At 39.0% G+C, this 25910-nt stretch overlaps 1 protein-coding gene across 1 annotated transcript in view; it reads right to left on the bottom strand.

Annotated features, from left to right (window-relative positions):
- Window positions 1-1621: 1621 nt before the first annotated feature.
- CMYA5 (cardiomyopathy associated 5) overlaps window positions 1622-25910 on the bottom strand; it is a 121940-nt gene continuing 97651 nt past the window's right edge. Inside the window, exons 10-13 of the mRNA XM_072606437.1 lie at window positions 18694-18827; window positions 12311-12410; window positions 9344-9517; window positions 1622-2576 (exon numbers count right to left, since the gene is read on the bottom strand). Coding sequence (XP_072462538.1) covers window positions 2330-2576; window positions 9344-9517; window positions 12311-12410; window positions 18694-18827 — 655 coding nt within the window. The 3' untranslated portion in view covers window positions 1622-2329. The remainder of the gene's footprint in view (window positions 2577-9343; window positions 9518-12310; window positions 12411-18693; window positions 18828-25910) is intronic.

Here is a 25910-nt window from a genome sequence, read left to right as displayed (position 1 = left end):
GTCAGACTACATCTGGAGTAGTATGTTGAATTCTGGGCATTTTGGTTAGAGGCAGCATGGTATAATAGAGAGCTGGCTTCACAGCCAGGAAGATCAGGGCTCAAATCCTCTCCCAGACACATACTGACCCTGTGATCTTGCACAAACTGCTTAATCTCTTGGTGTCCCAGTCAGCTCTCAAACACTACACACATATGTATTTTTTTTCAAACACTATATATATTTTGCAGACCTGAATTGGCAAAGAGAGCTTTCTTTCTTTTCCAAAAGTTCCCTATATAATTAAGTCATAGCTTCTGTCCTCTATTTGGGTCTTTCATCTTAGATGAAATATTGACAAGCTGGAACTAGTCCAGAGGAAAAGGATCAGGGTAATAAGAGGACAGAACACCATTCCATGATTATCTGTTGAAGAAACTGGGAATGCTTATTCTGAAAAACAGAAGACAAGGGGACCAGGATAAGTGAAATCAAGAAATGGATGTGCTTTCCATTTGGAAGAAAGATTAGGCTTGTTCTACTCTATCCCAAAAAGCAGAACCAGGAACAGTGGGAGGAAGTGACCAACAGAGGTTTAAGCTTGAGGTAGGAGAAAAATCCTGATAATTAGAGTAGCCAATTGAGGATTGGTCTGTCCCAGGAGGTAGTAGTGTCTTCTTCCCAAGAGATCATCTGATAGGGTTAGAGGATTCCTTCTTGGGGTTGCTGGAAAAGGGATGCTTATTCATATCCAGGTTGGACCAGAGAGATCCCTTCTAACAGAGAGGTTCATAAAATGGGATCTAAGTATTTACTTATATATTTTTTTAAAAAATGAAAGCAATATTATCCTAAAAGGCATGTCAAGATTTGTCTACTCTAAGTTTATTTCTTAGTAAGATTTTGAGAGTGTTGTGTCTGGAGAGTACTATGAGGGGTGTGCTGATAAATATTTAACAACTGGCTTTCCAAAAAAAAATGTACACAGGATATCTTTTTAGTTTAATCTGTATCATTAATATTTTCCCCATAACTTCCTTAAGTCTAGACATTACCCATAACAATAAATCAAGCTCCAATTTAGTGTTAGACAATTTCCCAGGTGCAAATGCTCACACTCAGAATTCAATAATCAACTCTCTTGAGCCAGATTGATCTGGCTCCAGCACACCACAGGGAATACTAGAGCAGAAGGTTGAATATATTTTCAGATGCAGTCATTGAACCAGATGTGTGTGGGGGTGGGGGTGGGAGGGTTGGGTTTGGTTGATTGTTTTCCTTTGTTACATGGGGAAGGAATTCAGTATGGGAGGTCTGGAAAGGATTGTTTTTGTCATTTTTTTTCATAAATGACTGTGACATAATGATGAAAGGTAGCTCTTAAAAACTATATCCAATGAGAAAAGCAATAACCTAAGTAAACATAGAAGCTCCCTCTTTTTCTCATAGCTGATCTTATCTATGAGGTATTACAATTATTTTTTGGGAAAATTTGTGGTATCATTTTCATATTTTAAAAAAATTAATTGAAGCTCAGTCCCTAGAAATACAATGCCCATACAGCTTTTCTCAGGTGTTCCTGAGAAGACAAATTGATATAGAGGATATATAGAAAAATTGATCTATGATCCAGTCTGTATAATAAAGTTTTCATGGCCACCATTTTTATTTTATTTTTTCTACCCATTTATTTATAGAAAAGCAGATTCCTAAAATTTAGCAGTTTCTACATTTTGATTCTGAGAGAAAAGGGACTCATGTATAAGAGTATACAATATTATACAATAGTTCATTATAACCTTTACAACAGATAACATATTTTCAGAATGAGAGATATTATTCCATGAGTAGGACTCATTGTCTCATGGTGAAATGTCATGGAAGTTGTTATGTTTTATTTCCCTGTGGAAAGAGTCAAATGTTCTTCTAGTGGGAGAAGCAACTCATTTGTGTGGTGGATCATCATCACTCCCTCTTTCCTTCTCCACCACTGTCCATCATGGTAATTATTTCCTTAATGATGAAGAGCGAATTCTTTTGTGTGAATGTAACTCTCTCCATTTTGACCCACGGGTCTAACCCAATCTTTTCCTTTAGAAATTTATTTTGAGTCTACATCACGATGTATAACTCAATGGGCAGTGGTTGTTCACCTTTCTTTTCACACAAGGCCACACAACTGAAAGGTAATATTGTGCTGTGTGTGCTGTTACTACTATAATGTGTGATGCTGTTATTAGTAGCTGTGGGTACAGGTGTGGACACGTGCTGAAGGCTCACAGAAATGAGAACAGACCCCTTAAATGTGAATTCTTTCTCATCCAAATAACACTACTTTGAAAGCAAATCATTATTTATGCCTCAAAAAATCTGGTGGCTCTTTCCCGAGGTGCAGGGTGAACTGTCCAGGCTTCTCTAGGGCAAAGGCAGGGTGAGTGGGCCCCATGAATCTGTGCCGGATGGTGAAGAGCAGCTGCCCACTCTCAGCATTTATGAATAAAAGTCTCTGGTTGCTGTAGTCTAGCAGAATGCCCACTCTGACCACATGCTCAGTCACGTGGACGTTGCTCACCATGCCATTGCTGAAAAATTTATACCTGAAATGAAACATAATGGAGAGCATAAAAATGAAAATGAATCTGAGCTATGGAAATAATGTACCCTGATTAACTTACCAGCTATTAACTGGAATACAAAGGAATGCTCCAGCACATAATGCCACGCCAGGCATTTCAGTGGACCCTCCCAGGGGCTCAAATATTAATGCAACATGAACCCAAATGACCAGGATTTTAAATATTCCTTTCCATCCTACTGTAAAAAGGCCATCTCAGAATAATCAACATGACCCCCTACAACCTTTTGACTTTTTTCAACATTCTCATTCTTTTCCAGCTGCCTACACCTTTCAGCTGCTGCATTCATTGATTGTCATTCTTCTGAATAAAAAACTCCTTGGAGGCTTCTATGTATCAAAAAATGTTCTGCCGTCTTGCTTCCTCTGGAATGCATTAATTTTACAGTTTTATAATTTACATAAGAATTTCTGTTCAAGTTTGTTGAAGAAAAAGTGAATAATTTTACTCAGCTTCATTCTTTAGAGAGAGATAGGACACGGCAGTAGAAAGAACATTGGATTTGGAGTTGAAGAGCCTGGGTTCAAATTCCAGCTTGGCCGTTTACTCTGTGTATGATCTTGGACCAGTCACTTCATCTCTCTAGTGTCGACTTTGCTCATTCCATAAAATGAGAGGGTGAGACTAGCTGATTTCTGAGGCAGTGAGGTGGTACAGTGGGGAGAAAGCTGGACTTGGAACTGAAGTTCCTGTCATCCCTCAGACACCTACTAGCTATGTGACCCTGGGCAAATCAACCTCTCTCTGACTGTTTCTCCAGCCGTTAAATGAAGGGGTTGGATTCAGTGGTCTTTAAGTCTTTTCCAGCCAGAAATCTATGATCCTTTTCTGTGTTAGCGCTATGGTCACTAAAATTCAACTATGGCCTCCGAGATAAAATGTAAATTCTTCTGTTTGGTTTTTAAAGCCTTAACAACATAGTTCCAAACAATCTCTCCAGTTCCATTATATATCTTCCCCTTTCCTACACTACAGTTTAGTGAACCTGGCTGATCCTCAATTTTTCCATCATAAACTGATCCCATTTCACAATGCCTTGTCAATAACGTCATCACTTTCCTAGACATAGCTAGATCCCCATTCGTGTGAATAAGGAAGCCTGTGAAGTAGACCATCGCTCAAATTTTCATTCAGACATTTTCATTGCATATTCCCATTGGGCTGAACCAGTTAATATATGTTCCATATGATTGTATTTTGAATAGCATAAATTCAAATAATGCTACCACTTCATGGGATTATTCACACTAATGGTATCTAGATGTAGTTGGTGTTACGGGCTTTAGAGTTGGAAGGACATGAGAGGTAATTTAGTTAAACCCCTTCTTTTTACAGATGAAGAAACTGAGGCCAACAGAGGTTGTAATTTTCCTAACACAGCACAGATACAAGTAATAGAGATAGATCCAGATCTTCTGACACCACAATCATCCCACAGCACCAAAGTAACCAGTCACTTAATATCAGCGTTATCTTTAATTCCTCCCAGATTCAAATATTCAACGTAACAATTATTTTTGAAAACCTTCTATGTATCTCTCTACTCTCCTCCTTTGAGTTTCACACAATTCATACCTACCATCTAATCAGTATCATGGTCGCTGTTGTCTAAAGATCTCCACATCACTCCCCTACCTTCCTAATTGAGTTCAGTACCTGGCTCACAATTTTTCTCTCCTCCTCAACTCCTCTCATATTAGAGGATTTCAATTACGTGGTCACTCTTTCTCAAATGCCCTAACCACTTAGTTGTCCAGCCTATTCATTTTCCATGACCTAGACTGACTATCAAACTAAAGATCTACAGAGCCATTTGCTGACCTCATTGTTGTATGACTGTGAAACCTAGACAGTCTACCAATGCCATGCCAGGAAACTGAATCACTTCTATTTGATTTGTCTTGGGAAGATTGTGAAGATTGCCTGGCAGGACAGTGAGATCCTTTCTCAAACTAAACTGCCAAGCATTCAAACTGCTTCAGAGAGTGCAACTCTGATAGGCTGGCCATGTTGTTTGAATGCAAAATGTACACTTGCTAAAAAGACTATTTTATGCAGAACTCACATAGGGCAAGCATTCACATGGTGGTCAGAAGCAATATACAATGACACTCTCAAGGTCTCTTAAGAACTTTGGAATTGATTGTGTGACATGGGAGACCCTGCTACAGGACCACTCAGTATGGCGTGCCCACATCAGAGAAGGTGCTGTACTCTTTGAGCAAAGTAGAATTAAAGTGACTTAAAAGAAATGCAAGACTTACAAGTTTAGAAAATCCTCCCCAAATATTCACTTGGACTATTTGTGCCAGACCTGTGGTAGAACATTCCACACTTGTTTTGGTCTGATCAGTCACAGTCAGACACACTGTAACTTGACTCTAACTTAGCGAAGTCACTTTGGTTGTGAGAATGAAGGAAAACAACCAACCAACTCCTCTACCCTGCTATAGTCACACACAAAGATGGCTGTGTTCTTGACTTTGTCATTACCCACAAATGGACCGACTCCATGTTCACGAATTTTGAAACCCTCTTCTCTGATCATAATCTATTGCTTTCTACCTCTCCCTGCTTTCCCTTACTGAGCTCTGTTCTTCTTCCACGCTGTGACTTCCAATCCATCACCCCTCAGATTGCTCCCAGGCCATCTCCCTACCACAAGCCTTTCTCTCTCTTTTCCCCATCTCAATCCCTTGAGAACCAGTTCAACTCTATACTATCCTCATCTCAAGTCCCTGAACTCCTTATCATATCACTGATTACCCTGGGTCAAGCTTCAACCTGAGATGACTCCCACCATCCACAGCCTTCACCTCTACACTCGTGTAACATGCACTTCTCTTTCTTTCTCTCTATCTCTCCAGTGTATCTATCCATCTCTCTAGTGATATGCTGTAGATATACTGTAACTTATCTATCTCTCTACTGATACATTCCCTGCTTACTTCTTAAAGAGGCCCATTCACTGAATGGGCGTTACCTCACTCTAAGTGAGACCCTCAATAGACCAAGGTCTCCCATGGCATCCCAGGCCTTCTCCAGTCATCCTGATGAATATCTAGTCCCTGGATCCAGATGGCTCAGGAGGAGAAAGTGAGGCTGGTGATGGATACTATCAAATGAAGGCAAGGAAAATCGTACAACTATTCTGCCTGAATCCACTACAAATTTATGTTGCACTAAACTGGGCCCTCACAATCTTCTGGGCCAGACAATCCACTTACACTTCCCTTATCACCTCACTCTCTCACTCTCCATAGTAGTTCATCCCTCTTCAAACCTCTCCGTCCCCTAACATTCTCAATTTTTGATCCTTGCCTCATATTTTAAAGAAAGAATTGAGCCACTGGCCATTCTCTTCCTCTTCTCTCCTCTTACTCATCTCATATCACTGAGATACCTTCTGCCACTATCTTCTACCCCCGTTTCATATGATAAAGTGATCTTATTCCTCACTGAGGCTAGTCCCTCTCATGTCCGCCAAGACACTATCCACTCAGTCATCTTCATTCTACCAGCCATCTTCAGTCTCTCCCTGTCTAATGGCTTCTATCTACAAACATGCCCATGTCTCCCTCCTCTTCAAGAAACCCTCCCTTGAATCTTCTACCCCTTCTAACCATAGTCTTCTGCCCTTTGTGGCTAAACTCTATGAAAAGGCCCACTTTCTCTCCTCTCATTCTCTTTGCTATCCCTTACAATTCAGCTTCTGACCTCATGCTTCCAATGAAACTGTTCTCTCCAAAGTTATCAACTGTCTCTTAATTGTCCAACCCAGTGGCCTCATTCTTCTTGACCTCCCTGTAACCTCTGACACAGTTATTCACCATCCTCTCCTTGATCTTCTCCTCTTTTTAGGTTTTTGGAACACCGCTCTCTCCAACTTCTCCTACCAGATTGCTCCTTCTCATTGTCCTTTGCTGGATCCTCATCCCAGTCATGCCCTCTTACTATAGGAGTCCCATAAGGTCCTGTTCTGGACTCTCTTCTCTTCTCCTTCTATATTATTTCACTTGGTGATTTCATCAGTTCCCATGGATTTAATGATCATCTCTACCCTGATAATTCTCATTCTGCCTGTCCTACCCTAAGCTTTCTGCTGACTGTCTATCTCATACCTTCAACTGCCTTTCAGACAACTTAGACTGGATGTCCAGTAGACATCTTAAACTCAACATGCTCAAAACTGAACTCATTGTTGGTTTCTCTTACCTCCCTCCCCAGTCCCCAACTTTCCTATTACTATCAAAGGCAACACCATCTTCCCAGTCCTGCAGGTTTGCAATATTGGTGTCATCCTCAAGTCCTCTCTCTCATCCCCCTCCCCATTAACAAATATGTTGCTAAGGCCTGTTGCTGTCATCTTGCAACATCTCTCAAATAGGTCTCTTCTGACACTGCCACCACTGTGGGGCAGGCTCTCATTACCTCAAACTTGGACTCTTATAATAGGCTGCTGGTGGGTCTGCTTGCCTCAAGTCCTTCCCCATTCCAATCCATCTGCCAGTAACTTCATAAAGCATAGGTCCTGCAATGTCACCCCTATACCCAATGAATCCCAGTGGCTCTGTATCACTTCTAGGATCAAATATAAATCCTCTGGTGTTAACCTAGTCTCCCCATCCAGTATTTTTATACCTTATTCCCCACCACATCCAATGACACTGGCCTCCTTTCTGCTTTGAACAAGACCCTCTGTCTCTCTGTTCTGGGCATTGTCTCTGGTCATCCCCCATGCCTGGAATGTTCTGTCTCCTCATCTCAGCTTACTGGCTTCCCTGGCTTCCCTCAAATATCAACTAAAATTTCATCTTCTCCAGGAAATCTTTCTTAATCCCTTAATGTTAGGGTCTTCCCCAAAGAATTTGGAATTTAGTAGGGGAGAAAAGACTCACATGCATAAAACAATTAGAGGACAGTACAAGACTGAATGTAACAGTGGTACTCAAGAGAACCCCCTGGACTGTAGTCCACAATTAAGTACCCAAACGTGTGAAACATATGATTTGTTTTGGATAGTAGAAAGGAGAGAAGTTATTGCAGGCTAGAGTTCTTGGCAACTGGTCCCATTGCTTCCTGGCAAATAGAGGGAGAAGAAATGGAAGTGGTGTCAGATTTCATATAATTGGGCTCAAAGATCACTGCAGATGGTGACTTCAGCCATGAAATTAAAAGATGCTTACTCCTTGGAAGGAAAGCTATGGCAAATCAGGACAGCATACTAAAAAGCAGAGTCATCACCTTGCTGACAAAGGTCTGTGTAGTCAAAAATATGGTGTGGTTTTTTTTTTTCAGTAGTAATATATGACTGTAAGAATTAGACTATAAGGAAAGCTGAGTGATGCAGAATCAATGTTTTCAAATGACGGTGCTGGAGAAGACTTTTGAGAGTGCCTGGGACGTCAAGGAAATCAAATCAGTCAATACTTAAAGAAATTAATCTAAACTATTCACTGGAATGTCAAATTCTGAAGCTTAAGCTTAAATATTTTGGTAACATAATGAGAAGTCAAGATTCTGGAAAAGACTCTGATGTTGGCAATGATTGAAGGCAAGGGGAAAAGGGGTCAGCAGAGAATAAGATAGACAGACAGTGTAATAGCAACAAGAACTTGGGCGGAATTCTAGAAAATAGCGGAGGATAGAAAGGCCTGGACTGCTATGGGCCATGGTGTCATGAAGTGTCAGACACAACCAAACAGCAACAACAACAAGAGTTGTTGGAAAAAATTTATGAAGGAGATGGACCTTGACATGGGCCTGAAAGATGGGGAGGATTGTCATTTCATTTCAAGAAGTCATTTCAAGATTTGGATTTTTCCTCAAGAATAGCTTTTGCACAAAGCTCTTACCAGTCCTCCTAACTGTATGGGTTCCTTGCCTTGTAATAATAAAACTAAAAAATAATAATAGCACCTTAAGGGTTGCAAAACATTCTCCTTGTGTTTTCTCATTTGATCTTTCCAACTACCCTGAGTTAGATTCTGTTATTATCCCCATTTAACAGCTGAAGACACTGAGGGCAGACAGAGATTCATGGACCTTCCCAGGTCACATAGCTAGTAAATATCTGAGGCTGGATTTAAACCTAGGTCTTCCTGCCCTACCTGACTCCAGGTCCATTGCTCTGTTGACTGTGCTACCTGGCTGTCTGACTCTCTGAGTCATCCATCCTATATTAGGACAGGGAGCTCTTTCATCATTTATTTCCCACATTGACAGAAACCCCAGATCTTGGTCATTTTCTGCACTCCCTCTCTTCCCCCCATATAGGCCCTGCCTTAACCCTTTCCACCTCTTTCCAGGAGAACTACAATCAGGCCCCTGCTCCATTATTCCACTCACTTCTTTGTGATTTTCCAGACAATAATACCCTTTTGGAGCCACGATTCTTCTATCAATATTTGTGTCCCTCACTAGAACATAAACTCCTTGAGAGCAAGATCCCCAGAGCTGATCCCAGTGCTTGGCATATGATAAATGTTTGGTGAATATTTTTCACTCTTTCATTCATTCATTTAAGACAATACCTAAAGTGTTCTAGCTTGGCACATTTCTCCAAGACCAGAAAACATCAATAAGCTTTAAACACCAACCAACTGACATCCACAACAAATTTGTGACTGTTACACACTTTAAGAGAGTGTATACTCCTTTCAAGTGCCATACATAAATAATAATACACATAAACACACTGTCTTATAGACATGTGGATTTCAATTTACCTCTGTGGCTCGGAACAGTGCATATACCAAGAAGTGTTGCCCTGTCCCAGAGCACCACCCTGCATATTAGAACTGGAGCAGATCCCGAGACGATACGCTGGACAGTCTGTTACTGTGGTTTCCCAGTAGTGTTGGCCACAGGCAGGTAGTTGCTCACCCAGGACAGATGGAGTTCTGCAGGTAACATGTGTACAATTAAAGTAATCACCCAGCACAATGATTACAGTGTGCTTACCTCATGAATGTTCACATTTGTAATTGGCTATTCTTTTTAGATGGCCACTTCTTACAATTTGCCAGAAATGGACTAAAACATTTCTTGCAGTAATGCAAGAAATTTATTTGACCAATGTCCAGAGTTTTTCTGAAATCCTCAATACTTGTTCTATAAATACATTTTCCATTCTTGTGCATTTACCATATAGTTCACCTTCATTGGGGATAGAAGAGCTAGAACATATTTTCAAAGCATAATGTCTTACACCAAATAGGCACTTAATTAATATGAATTGAACTGAGCGAAATTTAATATAAGAAAAAGATGACAAGTAATGGAAGGATTTCTATTTTAAACAGCCAAAAGTCAATTCAGGAACATAAATGGGACGCAAGTTCTCTTTCAGAATCATAGGGGTAGAAGTCATCCAGTGAACCTTCTAGGAAGCAGATGGTTCCTCCAAAGAGGAAGCCCTCCTTAAAGATATGTTCCACTGTCTCCAAATCAACATGTGGGCACCTAATTTAATGGCAAGTATCAATATGTTTTATGTATTCCTAATTAGGTGGAGTATGGATAACAAAACTGGTTTTCTTTATTCTGTGATTTAGACTGGGTTTCAAAAGAGTTTTGGTTGACTCTCTGGACTCCTGGGAGCATCATTACTTCACTTGAGTGATAAATACACTGACCTCCCATGATGCTCGAGGAAGAGTTCCTATCGCCACATTTAAGCTACTTCTACGACAGAAAAGGTTGATATGAAGCAAACACTGACATCTCTTCCTTCGTTGTTAGCGAGTGTGGTTGACTCATTCAGTTTCTTCTTAAAATAGTTAAGGCAACAAGGAAGCTTCTCTACTTGCAGTGATGTTACCATTTGTGCAGCATTCTCTGCCTTTGCAAATTTTACATGTGAGAAAGTGATGAAGGCAATTGGAATTTTCTAAATCTTGTTCCCCTGCTTTGTGGAACTATTAGAGGGAAGTGGTCATAGCTAAAACGTTATCTGAAAATCCCCCTCTATCCTGGGCCAAAAACTGCATCATCTTTTCTGATATATTATTCTTGGACACACTCTGCCCAATATCATTAATTGATTCTCAAGGCAAATAAAACTCCAATAACTATGATGTTAGAGGACAATGTTATAAGGGTCACTTAGTTCTATGGGAATAATGATACAGATGAGGGATTGACCAAATGGCACACTAGCAGGTTTTATAATTTACAGTAAGCTTTGGCTAGAATAGTGAATGATGCTAATACAAATAATGGAGTATAATGGAATGTTATTCATAACCTCATCTACTTCTTAAAGAAATCTGTTTTACAAAACCTTAGCAACCAAGCTATCTTCTTGTGCTAAGTTACTATAAAATATTGCCACTAGTCATAGTTAGAGCATTATCAGACTGTCCCATGATAATAACCTGTTCCCAGTCAATGCATGGATTTGGTAGTGAAAATAGCAATATTTTATACCTCAGTGCTTTGCAGTTTTCAAATCTATTGTCTCATTAGATTCTCACAGCAATCCTGTGCAGTAAGAGAACGTACAAGACATTTTTCCCCCTCATTCCTCACAGTCTTCCTCTTGTGGACATATAGCAGACTCAGGCTGCCTAGTAATTTTATGTGCTGTTTATCTATATATCCATCTATTTACATTCATTGCATCTGATACGTATTTGTATCTATATTATCCATTGTCTATATGTTAATTACATATACATTCAAGGAATTCATTTTACGTGCATATCCTTTACTTATCTATCTAAAATGAATGCAAGACAGTTTGGGTCTGCTTTATACGGGCATGTACACAGATTATAGAATCAGCATAAATCTCTATGAGAATTATCTATGTAATAATATATTATTGATATAGACCCAAACAACTTTTTATTCACTATTACATAAATAATATGTACTTTAAAACTAGAGAGAAACTTTCTTTATCTTTATTTGAAAAAAAGCTTTATTTTAGACTTCACATTTCATCATTTCTCTAAGGCAGTTTTTAAGACTTGAGTTCCCACTTCTCTCCCTCGCTCCAGCTCCTTCCCTACCCACCAAGAAGGTAAGCAATATGATATCCATTATAGAGGTGAAATCACGCAAAAATATTTCCATGTTAGCCATGTTGCAAAAAGAAGAAGCAAGGAAAACAAAGAAAATGAAAAACTATGTATACGTTGTATTTTAGATTTCTTTTTGGATTACGTATTTATAACCTTTTCTGCATATATCTATATAATACAGACCCAAACTAGATTACATCCATTTTTATATGCACAATATATGTAGAATGAGTACAAAATAGTTTGGGTCTACTTTACATAGCTATATACATAGATAGATTCATGTTTATATATGTTGTTTGCTGATAAACATTGCCTATCCATACATCTTATTCGACCCAAAGTACCTTGGATTCATTTTGTATATATTATCCATGTGCTTATATACGTTCAGGTTGTCTCCCCCAGTAAGATGTAAGCTCCTGTTGCTCTAGTTCAGCAATTAGAACAATGTCTGGCACATAGTAAGCTATTAACGTTTTTTTTTAATGTATTGGCTACATAAATGTCTGTATAACTACCTCAGTTTTATGCATGTGTGTGCATCTGTATTTTGCTTCCCACACGGACACTTTAGATAACATAAAATTGGCACTAGGTTGACACATGCCATCAATGTCCCACAGCTGAGGCATCAGAACTTTCCCTGCTTGGGATTGTACTTACTCGGTGAGTCGCCTCCTCTCAGTAAAGCGGATTACTGTCCCATCTGAAGAGATCTGTAGTGCAGGGTGAGCAGTCTCTCTCAATAGGAGAAATCTGGTTCCTGTTGCAAATTAAGAAAAGAAGATTACAGCACTATCACAGCTGAGAAAAATCTGGATCACTTTGACCCTAGGACCATCGACTAGAAAAGTGTAGCTCTCTACTTCTCTGAAAGAAGACATTGAGATAGATATAGAGCTTCTGAAGAGGGTTTCCAGGAGTGACCAGCTGGGCAGTGGCAAGAGTAAAATTTGGGGTGAGAAAAGCCACCCATATATTGGACAGCTCCAGTGTCTGTGATGATGGGAGTTTCTTTAAAGGAGATGAATAGCCCCCTCTGTAAATGATCATTTCTAATGACATGATTTTGGTACTGACCATGGCTTGGCAACATTGCTATGGCTGATCCAGAGGACATCCCATTAGTTGCAGATATACCAGATACTCTAGAAAATACAGTAAGGCAATCTAATTCTAAGAATGTAATATGATAAAGTAATCAAAGTAAAAACAGTTCATGTGTAACAATGGTCATCTCATGGAACACGCATGGGGCTTTCAAGGAGCTCAGTCTAATGAGGGAGACAAAATGCAAATAGCTACATACAAACACAATATAGACAGGATGACTTGGCATGATTTCAGAGGGAAAGCTCCAAGACTAAGGACTGAGAGAGACTTCTGGCAGCCTTTCTGGCATATAAATCTTTTATGATGTCTTGTATGCTGCTTTTTTATGTGTAAGTCATCGTTGGAAACATGCTGCAGTCTACTTGTGTCTACCAATGGGTCTTTTCATTGCTTTTCAGGACACCTGTAATTTTTATTGTTCTGAGATCATGGTGTTCCATGATTTGGAGCCATCAAGCATCACCTCTAACCTTGGATCCTGTGAGGATATAAAGGACTTTGTAACCTTCATCATCATCATTATCATCATTTTTATTATTAAACTACAGTCACCAGGCCTCCAGTCTGATGAAGACTTTATTCCCTGAGCCTTCTTCAGCAGTCCTGCTGAATTCAAACAATATTTATAGAGCAATACAGAAGTATGCTGGTAAATGTTTAACCAACAGGATCCCTGGTGGAAAAACATGAATACATGTTTTTTAAGTCTAATCTGCATTATTAATACTTTCTTAAAGCAGTCAACAAAACAGTAAATCAAAGCCTGATTTGTAGTAGCTGCCTATTTCTGAGATGTAAACGCTCACACCGTCCAAGCTGGTTAGAGCTGGCTCCAGCACACCCCTCCCTCTCTCCTGGATCTAATTATTCTCACTACCTCAAGTTCCTCCTCAGAACAATCATCTTCCACACAGCTGCCAAAATGATTTTCTTTAAGAACACTCTGATCATGTCACATTCCTATTCCATAAATTCCAGTGACTCCCCATTTGTTTGTTTGTTTGCTTATCCCTAGGATAAAATATAAACTCCTCTTTTTAGTTTTTCAAGTCTTTAATAACATGGCTCCAACTGATCATTCTAGGCCCATTTTATGTTACTCCTTTTCCTGCACTCTACGCTTCAGCCAAACTGACCCTCTCTGTTCCCCACACACTCCATTGCTCAAAACTATGCTTTTGCACTGCTCTTCTCCGTGCCCAGAAGGTGCTCCCTCCTCATGTCCACTACCTAGAATCCCTCCTCAAGATTCAGTTCAAGAGTAGTCTTTTTTATTAAGCTTTTCCTGATTCCCCCAACTGTTAGTCCCCTTCCTCCCAAATTTCTTTAACTACCTTATGTTTCTACTGTTTCTACTTATATTTTTGTATGTGTTGTCTGTTATCCAATAGGACATAGAATACTTGAGAGTAGAAGTTGTTTCACTTTTTAAGTTCATATTCCCAATGCCTAGTTCAGTGTTTGGCACATGGTAGATGTTTACAAAATGTTTGTCAGTTGGTTGCTCTATCTAGGCTATATGTATATCAACGATCTACTCAGTGTGTTAGACTTATAATTCATGTGATCAATGAACAGCATTCATGCTTTATTTACTTTGTAGACTAGTGGACATTGTTCGGTCAATTCTTCTGAATGACTATGGATTTCACTGATCAGAATTTGTAGCATTGCCAGATTCAACATAATTAGTGCCATAATTTTGTTCATAATTAGTATTAGTACTACATAATTAGTACAACAAATAGGAGCATTTAGGGAATCATACCACTGACAGGGAATCATTCTACTGGGACAATGCACAGGGCTGGCCTACCTTCTGTGATACTGGCAAACGCCGTAGGGGAGCTAATGTCTTACTTGATACGGATACTCCGGGATTCCTTGAGCAAAGTTATCTCTACCATAGTATGTCATAGATTGTTATACAGGCATAGTAAATACTTTGTTTCAATAGAACCTTTAAGAATAGTTTTAGTTTTACTGCACCAAATGCTTTTCTGAAATTAAAAAAATAGAAATAGCTTAAATTCTTTACAGCATCAGACAGCTCTGAATATTGATATGCAGTAGAGGATTATCTATAAGAACTTGCCTGTTTTCTTCTTGCATTTTCATCAAGGATACCCTTGGTGTGTGAATGAACTCTTCTCAGAAAAGTTTTAGAGAGATGAGAGAGTAGACATATGGGTGAATAGTCACGGATGTTTTCTCAGTTGCCTTTGGTGGAAGTAGTGGGTAAATGTTACATGTATGACCTTTCCAATTCTTTAGAAATCTCTTTAAAATATCTGAAAAATATATTCCTGTGTATTTTTAAAATTAAGTTGTCTCCAACAGGGATGTCTTCTGTATGTATTTGGTCAAGCTCAGTTTCTTTCCCTTACGGCTTTTGAAGAACCACTTTCAGTTCATTACGTAATACAGATGGCTAGAAGCCAGATGTTTGGATTCCATCACTGACACAGAGGGAAATAGGTCACCGTAGAAATATCAGCAGATCTATTCCGTTTCACATTCATTTATTGCTCTTTTCAGTTTCATCTATAACTGCACTTAAGATGATCAGAGGTGACTACATTTTACAGAAATTCTGTGTAGCCTTGTTGTCAAATCCAGAAGCATTTGTTAAGTACCTACTACACGTCAGGCACTGGACTAAGTGCTGGGGATATAAAGGATGTAAACAGCCCTTGCTCTCAAGGAGCTCATAGTCTAATGGGGGAGACAACATGTAAACAACTACGTACAAGCCAAATACATATAGGACAAGTGAGAGATAATGTCAAAGGGAAGACATTAGCATTATGGAAGATCAGAAAAGGCTTCTTGTAGAATGTGGGACTTTCCCTAAGACTTGCAGAAAGGTAGAGAAGCTGGGAGGAGTGATGAGGAGGGAGAGCGTTCTAGGCATACGAGATAGCTATTGAAAATGTGCAAAGCTGGAAAGGAAGGAAATGCACCAGTAGCATACCTTAAAGTATATTATAAAGTGAGAGCCCTGTTCAAGTATAAAATGGACAATTTCAATTATTTTAAATTAAAATTTTCTTGTAGAAAGAAATAAAACCAATGTAGCTAAAACAGAAGGAACACAGAAAATTGGGAATAGGGGGGAACTTCCATGGAGAATCTCTCAGATAGGACATGATTGCATTGGAATACTGCTGTGATGTAAGAAATGATGAGCTGGTTGATTTTAAAAAGACATTGAAAGACCTGTGAAGGAAGATGCTATCCACCTCCAGAGAAAGAGGTGACAAGTAGAAATATACATAGTATGGTATTACATAAATGTGTATCAGTATGTATATGTATATGTGTATGTATGTGTGTGTGTGTGTGTGTTTATGGGTATCTATATGTGGATGTGTATTTGCATTTAGTTACAGTCTTCTTTAGGGAGGGGTATAAGGGAGGAAAAAAAATAAAGTAAAAAGTGGACAGCAGGGAAGAAAAGAAACCCAAAATGAAGCAAAGAAAAGCTGGGTAGCTTTGAAAATACCATGGAGTATTTATTATATAGGTTTCTTGAAATGGAAATTTATTACTTCATATTAAATCCTCTCTTATGTTTTGCTGTGTACATAGAGACATTCTTTTTAAATTTTCCTTCCCATTTTGTATTCAAGTTTAAAACGAATTAAAAATTTACAAAAAGTACAAATAATAAAAAAAAAAAAGAAAATGTGCAGAGTTGAGAGCTGGAGTATTTTTGGGGGGGAGGTGGACAGCAAAGAGGCCAGTGTCACTTGATCACAGAAAATAGAGAGGGAAGTAAGGTATGAGAAGACTGAAAATTGAGAAAAGGGCCAGGCTACAAAGGGCTTTAACAGCCAAATGTTGGATTTTATCTTTGATTCCAGCAGCAGTAGAGAATCACTAGAGTTTATTGAATTTTACTTCTTTAGCTGTCTTTGGCTGTTTTGTAAAGTAATATTATTCAGACTCTTTTGTCATCTTCTTTCATAACATTTTGCAAATGAACTTGTACTAGAAACCAGTGTTGAGTTTAGCTACCATTTTTCTCCATTTGGCAAGAAGATCAAGTGTTTGCCAACTAAGGTCATGTTTGGGTTCTAGACTTAGCTTACAAGAAATGATAATAGTTTTAACTTTTAATATCTTTCCTTGGGCCCACTTTTACATTGAAGTCAAGAAGTATTGAGGCATATGATGACTTTGATTTGAAGGATCTTTTAAGCTCTTAAAATGAATTTTTCTGCTTCATTCTTTGCAACGGATGCTGCCACACAAACTTCAGTTATTGTTATGGTGATGTGTTTGCATACCCTCGTACATACTTTTAAACAATGTGACCAAGTGTGCCATGAAATGATCTTTCTGGTTGCCTTTAGGTTCATTATAAAACTGATTCTGGAAGGTGAAGCCAAGAGGATAGAGAAAAGGCAATGACTCAGCTGAGCTTTCCCCGAATCTTTAAATAATGACATAAAACAATTTCTGGAGCATCAGAATGCACAAAAAGATGGGGTGAAGTAATTTTTCAGCCAAAGATAACTTAGAAGGTCAATAGGAAAGGTCTGTTACACCTGCGTAAGAGCAGAGCAAGCATAGGCCAAACCCCAGCAAACCAGGAGCAGGCCTTGCCCATACTCAGTATTTATAAGTATTTATAAATATATTATATTTATAACCACTTTTCTGGTGGCAAAGAATTGGAAATTGAGGGGAAGCCCATGAATTAGGGAATGACTGAACAAATCGTGGTATGTGATTGTGATGGAATATTATTGCGCTATAAGAAATGGTGAACAGGATACTCTCAGAAAAACCTGGAAAGACTTACCTGAGCTGATGCAAAGTGAAGTATACTGTGTACAAAGTAATAGCAAGATTGTGCAATGACGATCTGTGAATGACTTATCTGTTCTCAGCAATACAAAGATCCAAGACAACCCTGAACGACTTATGGTGAAAAAGGCAATCCATCCCCAGAGAGGAGAAAATGGATGGTGTCTTCGATGGTGTCTGAACACAGACTGAGGAATATTTTTTCTTTTATTTTTCTTGAGTTTTTTGGATCTATGTTTTCTTTTTACAACATGACTGACATGGAAATGTTTTTTATGATTGTGTCTATATAACCTATTTGGAATTGCTTGCCTTCTCAATGAGGAGGGGTGGAGAGGGAGGAAGAGAGAGAATTTGGAACTCAAAGTTGTAAAAAATAGTGTTAAAACTGTTTTTACGTGTATTTGGGCAAAAACAAAATGCTAAAGGAAAAACCGAATTCCACCAACTTTTGTATTCACCTCTCCAAAGAGAATCTGTGAACTGTCCATCTGCTTATCTGACACGTCTTTGTGGGGGGCTTTTAAATTTCATTTATAATGAAAATATTAATATAAGTGTGATTCTGTTACTCTAGAAATCTGGCAACTCATTGGTGTTTAGAGAAAGATTTACTTCAAAAATATCAATAGTGTTTAAGTAGGCTAGCTTAATGGGAACCATTGGCTTTGTATGTTAACATTCCTGGGCAAGCTCTTTACATTTTTATAGGAATATGGAATAATATTGGAATAACCCAACAATTCCACAATCCAAAGAAGTGATTCTTAATGTCTCTTAATAACCATCCCAAGGTCACATCGCTTATTAGTGAAAAAACAGGAATTAAACCTCTGACCTAAAGCTCTTTCTAACCCAATGCTATTTCAAGTATCAGCCACCAGCACAATCCAGAGAGCTACCGGGGAGTCCTATTCTCCCTTTGAGAGCACAGATTTTTCTTGGATGGTAGGTAGGGAAAGAATGAACAGTGCATTTGTAGCTAGGAGCCCATAGTGCCCTCTAATGGTAAATTAAGAGAGCTACAGGAGAAAATGGGAATGCTTGGGAATCTCAATTTAGATGAAAACAACCACAACAAAAGAAAAGTTAGTCAATTTCAGAAAGGGATACTTTACCTCTGGTGGAAATGAGGGCAGCTTCACTCTGCTCACTTGTCCCAAAAGCATTGACAGCTTTTGCATAGAAAAAGTAGTTATCATTGGGCTGCAGGTTAACTTTTAACTGAAATCCTTTAATTCCAGAGTAAGATCTAAGTATAAAGCAAACACAAATAAACAGATTTTAGCAATAAGATCCAATACTCAATCACTAATCAAACCTTATGGAGAAACAAGTACCCTTTTTTGTTCTTTTTTATGACACAGTTGAGACATCTTAATCTCTCTCCTAAGATACCAATCTTATCACTGAGTTCTCTTTATCCATTTCCCTTTCTGAACTTTCAAATCAGTGAACTGAATGGCAATAAAACCTCATGCTACAGTGGGGAAAGTCATACTTTTGGAGTCACAGGGGTGAACTCCAAAGTCTCCTGAGTTCCAAATCTATAATTTTTGGAGCCATCTCCAAGGCAGAAGGATTGTGGTTGGACTCTTCCTTATCAATGTACCAATTCCAGAGGGGAGCACTGCTGGACATCTGGATTTTGTGCACTTGGAAGATAAGGGACTGGTTGATTGGTTAAAGTAGGAATAGTAAGGCATTACTCCGTGTTTTATCTCAGAAGGTGATTTTTCATTGTTGTCCCACCAGAGAGCACTAGAATCTGCACAATGATCAGGGCTTGTCCACTAGGCTTTATTTTTTCTTTAAAATTTTTTCTCCTTCTATGGATTTATGTCACTGTTCAAAATGTCTTCCGGAACATCATTTTGAGGAGAACCAGCAAAGGTGTTTTTGAATTATAAGGGAAATCAATTTGGAAGTCTAGTGATCTTCCAAGAACACATTTATTTTCTCTAGGATTTCAATTTCCTTTGATCTTGGAGGATCCTTTTGGACTAAGAGGATACTTTATACTTAATAGACTTGAACTTCAACCAAAATCAAGATGGGTCATGACTGAGTTAGCGGTCATCTTGTCAAAGGCCAAGAAGATTCATGGAAACAGGTTTTTAGGAAGAGCAATATGTTCAAAGCAAATTTGCTTCTAACAAGAAAGGAGAAGTTTAGCAACTAAGCAAATAATACAAAGCTGCTAATCTAGTTATTTAAATGCAAGAAAAATGGGGGGGAAAGAATGGAGGCTTGGGGGCTTGAAGAATGACCAATTATCTTATCACTAATGAACTTAGCTAACACCCCCAATTCTACAAGTTTTCTTTGTTATTCCTTAGGGTTTCATGAACCGCATCACAATAATGTGCTTTTCCCTCTTCATGTTTTCTACTTTTTTGGGCTGCTCTGAAATCCTTGCTCTGGCTATTTATACAGTTATGAGCAAGTGCATTTTGCTCAGTTTGTCCAAAGAGAAGCCATACTATGTGGTTTAGTATGGGGCTCTTAACTTGCTGTTTGCAAACTTGGTTGTTTTTTTTAATATTTTGAGAATTATATATCACTATAATTGGTTTTCTTTGTAATCCTGTGTTAAATAATAATAAATTTATTATTTAATTTATTTAATAAATTATTATTTAATAATAATAAAATAATCCTATTTTATGCATTTAAAAACAGTATTTTAAGAAGAGATCTACAAGTTTTATCAGACTGCCAAAGTGGTCTATCATACGCAAAGAAGGTTAAGAACCCCTGCCCTGTATAAAAGTTTAAGTAAACGTATAGAGGAAAGCAGAAAACTCTATTTTAGAATAGTGGTCTCTAAAATTAGAGCCCTGAATCTCCAGTGGACTGTAAAATGACCCTAAGGGATAAACAATCAGGTTGAATTCAACCATCCCAATAACAACCAGTCATGGCGTCTGCCTCCTGCAAAACTCTAAGCCACCTTCATCCATTGTGTCTATCACTATCACCATCTCTTCTCCCCCTCACTAGTCATTCATACCTGTGCAAGCCCCTACCTTCTTTCCTGCTCTGAGGCAGAGATCTCTCAGGGAAATTTTAACCTGACTGCCACCAGGCACTGGCACCAGCAGCTGTACAGGCAATGTTCCCCTGCTCCCAGGGTACACACACTCTGTCCCCAATATCAGCTTATTGCTTTAACACATCCCCTTAGTGGGTTTTTCATTTTTGACTTTTAAGTGTAACAGAGTGAGTTGCACAGTAGTGGGAATGGATGGGCAGTTCACAGATCCTTTTACATTATCTTCCCCCCCAACCCCAACTCTTTCAAATTTCCCTATTCCTATAGAAGGCATCACTGTTCTTCTAGCAACCTAAATTAAAATTCTCCCTGTCATCTTGAGGATCATTCTGGGCTCTCATTCTCTCCCCTCCCCCATCCAGTCAGTTGCCAAATATGGATTCTACCTTCACAACATCTTTCACCTCTGCCCTTTCTCTAAGTTCTAACAGACCCCAGTTCAAGCCCCTGCCTCTCCCTTGGACTAAAGTCAGAGTTTCTTGATGGCTCACCCTCTTTCAATTTTCCCTCATTTTCAACCTATCCTCCACACAGGTGCCAAATTAATTTTCCTAAAGTACAAGTCTGACAATATCACTCCCCTACGCAGTAAACTCCAGTGACTCCCTATTGCTTCTAGGATCACAAATCATTTCATCTTTAGCTTATCCTTTTTAGATTTCAAGTTTTGTGTAAGTTTTATAAAGTATATGGTTATTAATATATTTATACACTATGTAATTTATAAATAAGTAAATACTCATAGAGTAGAAATTCACATTAAAAAACTTAATTGATAAGAGTATGTGATCAAAGAAGAGTAGAGAGCACTGACTTAGAAGACTAAAAAGTCATCGTGTGTAACAGAATAAGGGGTGAAAGAAGCCAGGATCTATTTGAGTGGTTGATGTTCAGTGCCTCATTCTTGGAAAGGTTAATACATATGTCTCAGATTTTATTGGGTGCTATTTTAGGCCCTGCCTCATGACCAGGAGAGCACTCTATCTTTAGATACACCAAGAATGAATGAAACTGAGTCATGGGTTCAACAGCAATTAATTATATTTCACTTAAGCAAAGAATAAAGCATATCCCTTTGATTGGAGGATGCAGTTCTTGAACTCAAATGGCTAAGTATTGTTGAAGATTATTCAGAGAGTTATATTTTAGTATGTTTATAGATTTAAAACTACTATAAAATACATGGTGATTTAACCTAATAAGCAGAAACAGTAATAACAGTTACCAATAGCTAGCTCCCCTTTGCTTAGAAAAGTCACTGTGTTTGACCTGAATTTCTGTATATTTTCCTTACATTTTTAAAAAGAATTCTCTGACCCCAATTCTCTTCATATTTAAATGACTAGATTAACAGATTTATATTATGTGTTTGGTTGTGAAAGTTCTCCTTTCCTGCTAAGAGCAAATTTTGCTTTGAACAACATTCTTTCTCAAAACCTGTTTCCATGAATCTTCTTGGCTTCTGATATGATGACCACTTACTTAGACATAAAATAATAAATAATTCCTAATCGTAAAAAATAATGGCAATAATAATGAAACAAGGCACTAGAAACACACACATTTTAGTGCCGTGAAGTTTCAGTGTGTCTCCAAGTGCAATGTATGGGATATGTGTTGATACTCACAATAACACATTGGAATAGGTAGTAAAAAAAAAAGGATTACTCCCCTCCTTTCACAGATGAGTGGGCTCAGAAAGGTTGTGACGTGTTCAAGGTCAAAGAAGATGCATATGGTCAGAAGAACTCTACTGTAGCTAGATTTAGGCAGGTTCAGTCAAGAGTAACTTTGGATGCTGTCAGGACCTCCCAAAACAGAATTCTTCATACTGGAGCTTGTATGCTCATTGGCAAAAGATTCATCTGACATTCACTAAGGGGAACTAAAGCATGACTGCGTTCAGAACAAGAATACAGTCTGCTTTCTGCTATGTCTCAGCATGAGGAAAGATCGAGATGGTGAGTAGAGTAAATCCTGTCCCTCAATTTTTTTTAGACTAGGTCTCCTTATCTTGTCCAGACTGGAAATATAGTGACTGCTAGTACAGTTTTGATCCACACAGAAGCTTTGACCTGCTCTATTTCCTGCTTGGATGGGTTCACCCTTCCTTAGATGGTCTACTGCTGCCCAGGGCTCACCATGTTGGTCCTGGACTTTTGCAGACACCCAGTCAGCTTTAGTCCTCATATAGCTCAGAATTCCCCAGCTTAAGCAAAATACCAACTTCAGTCTCCCCAAGAGCAGATAATGCAGGTGATCACTGTCATGCCTAACTCTTTCTCATTATTTGAATCAAACTTATCATTTCATGGGTTTATGAAACTTCAATAAGGAAACTCCCAATGCAGACAAAGATGCCTTCTCTGCAACATATAATCTTTATAGTTTCCCAAGCCCTGAGAGGTTGTGACTTGCTTATGGTCATATAACCAATATGTAGCAAAGAAGTACTCAAACTCAACTCTCCTCTGCCCCAAAGTTCTACAGGCTGCCCCTTCATTTTCAGTCTTAAGTAGGAAACAAAATTTTCCTAGTGTAGGGTGTGCTTATGAGTCCAGTGACTTCCGTGAAGAGAAGTTCAATCAAAACAGCTAAATGCCAAGTCCTAACTCATTATCTGCTAAAAATAAGAAACACGAAAGAGGATGAAATATGGAAGTCACTAGGACTTCACTGTATCGTCAATGCTTCTATTTAGTCTCTGATATCAAAGCACTAGGCATGAAAACAGAAGGCATTCAACATGCTGTTTTGTTTACACACCCAACATCTCTGCAAGCACACAGCACAGAGGGAGTTAGACTCCGAAACAAAGGTTTGTTTCCATGGTTTTCAACTCAAAAAAAAAAAAAGGGATTTGATGTCAATCAAAGTCTTCCCATCAACAGTCATTGCTTTTTGTGTTAACTGAATGAGAACTCCAGACATGGGGGACCAGCGCTCCAGATGGCCATATGTGAATCTGAGGCACCGCACTCTTCCTCACACTGGGATTTAAAAAGAAAGCAGAACCTCTTCCTACCCCCCAACTTGGGATATTCCCACCTGAACCCAACTCTCTATGCTCACTTTACTATTAGGATTCAAAGCTGCAGACCTAATGGAATTACCTAGGGTGTCATCAGTGACACACCCACGGAACTGAGGAACAAATGAGACAAAGAGTTTCATAGAAGAGCGTTTTAGATTTATGGTTTCTTTTGTATGGGGAAACTCTCTCTTCACTGGCATTGGAAGCCGCCCTTAACCAATGGAGGTTAACACCCACACAAGCAACCCACCCCCTGCAACTTAGACTCTTAGAAACCTGCCTGGTCAAACAGGTCTAGTTAACTCCAAGGCCTTCCTCTAGCTTTTATACCATGCTCCTTCCTAAATAAATGTATTTATTCTCTGCTGCTTCAGAGGGATGAAGTAGAACCAATGTATAGAGACTCTAGAGAGGCAGATTTTAGCTCCACAAGATGAGGAACTTTCTATGCTTTTGTTGTTCAGTCCTGTCCAACTCTTCACAACCCCATCTGGAGTTTTCTGGACAAAGATACTGGAGTGGTTTGCCATTTCCTTCTCCAGCTCATTTTTCAGGTGAGGAAACTGAGACAAAAAGGGATCACACAGCTAGTAAGTGTCTGAGGTCTGATTTGAACTCAGGTCTTCCTGACTCCAAGGCTGGCACTTTATCCAGTGTGCCACCTGGCTGCCCTCATGAGTGTCTACTGCTCTTAAAGCCCATATTGCAGGCCTAGAAGCATGACCTTGTGTGGTCACTTTGGAACTGTTTTTCTATCAATCCTTAAAGTCCTTTTGGAACTTTGAGATTTTTGTCCTGAGTGGGGGAAAAGCCACAAGAGCTTAGGTGTATCCTGAAGTCAGTCCGTGCAGGTTCTGGTTTCTACCAAGATGCAAAAGACATTTTTTAAAGTTTCCTTAACTACCTTTTTATCCATACAAGGCCAACAGCATAACTCACACTGAGAGAGTTGGGTTCTGTCCTCCATAAACAACCTATGGAACTGAGTCACCTTTCACTGTACAGCAGGTAACTAAATAGAACTGCTTTTTAAATCAATAGCCAGTTGGCTATCCCTGGCATTCCTGTTGGCACGGCCCACAGTTAGTTAGCCAGTCAAAAACAAAATAGTGATAAAATCTCTTGGGGAAAACAAAGGAAACTGTAGGTTTCCCATCCAATAGGTACCCATCCAATATGCTTATAAGCTAAAGGAGAAGATGGGAAAAATACATGATAAAGACATGATAAAGCCTAATGGTCATTATGTGCCACTCCCTCTACAAAGGAACGAGGCCTTTGATTTCTTTGGAATAAAGACCTCCCTCTACCAGTGCAGGTTGGTAACTTCTCAGTAACTCAAAGTCTGAGAGAGTTGTCTGGAACAGTGGTATTAAAGTGGTCCATAACATAAGGATAACTTAAGGGCACATATCGACTTAGTTTTAAAATATAATATTATCTGTTTTATTGCATTTTTATTTATGTTGCTAAATATTTCTTAATTATATTTTAATCTGACTTGGCAGCTCTTAGGAATGTTTTGGGCCATATACGGACCTTGTACTTGACAACTCTGTCCTAGAACACTGAGAAGTTAAGTGACTTACCCAGAGTCACACAGACACTATGATTCAGAAGTCAGCCTTAAATCCAGGTCTTCTAAGATTCAAGGCCCACTCTCTACCCATCCGACCACCCTGCCTCTAATCTCTAAAAAACCTGGGCTCAGTGAAGTGCTTGTGGAATTTCACAGTTAACTGTGGGATCTACATAGATAGGTCTGTTTTGACCTCTTGCTTTTGAAAATCTTTGTGCCATGTCTATCCTGAGCCATTGTAAAACACAGCACATGTAATTGAATACGGTTTCTCCCCTCCCTTATCAGACGGACATATTTCAGTGTCTCGAGGCCCCACTAGCTTAATTTAGAGTCAACGAACTTAAAAAAAATTGGATAACCATTTCAACGTCATCGGTTTCCTTGGTAATCCTATCTTATTTTATACTTTGTAAAGTATTTAACTTAAAATATCTAAAATATTATCCTTAGAAGGGTTCAATATAGGATTCAACAGATTGCCAGAGGGGTTCAGGACACTCAGTACTGCCTTGAGAAACATGCCTTGTGAGCTTCTGTGGCCAAAGCAGCCATTCCGCTGTAGCCCGTCTGGTGAGAAGCCTGGACAATAGGCAGAGGCTGTCACGGGGCCTCCCCTTGATGCCTTCCCCATCCTAAAAAGAGGTGTCAGAGCATGCTTCCTCCC

Source organism: Notamacropus eugenii, chromosome 4, assembly GCF_028372415.1.
Source record: "Notamacropus eugenii isolate mMacEug1 chromosome 4, mMacEug1.pri_v2, whole genome shotgun sequence".
Taxonomy (NCBI): Eukaryota; Metazoa; Chordata; class Mammalia; order Diprotodontia; family Macropodidae; genus Notamacropus; species Notamacropus eugenii.
This window is presented reverse-complemented; position numbering and strand designations above follow the sequence as displayed.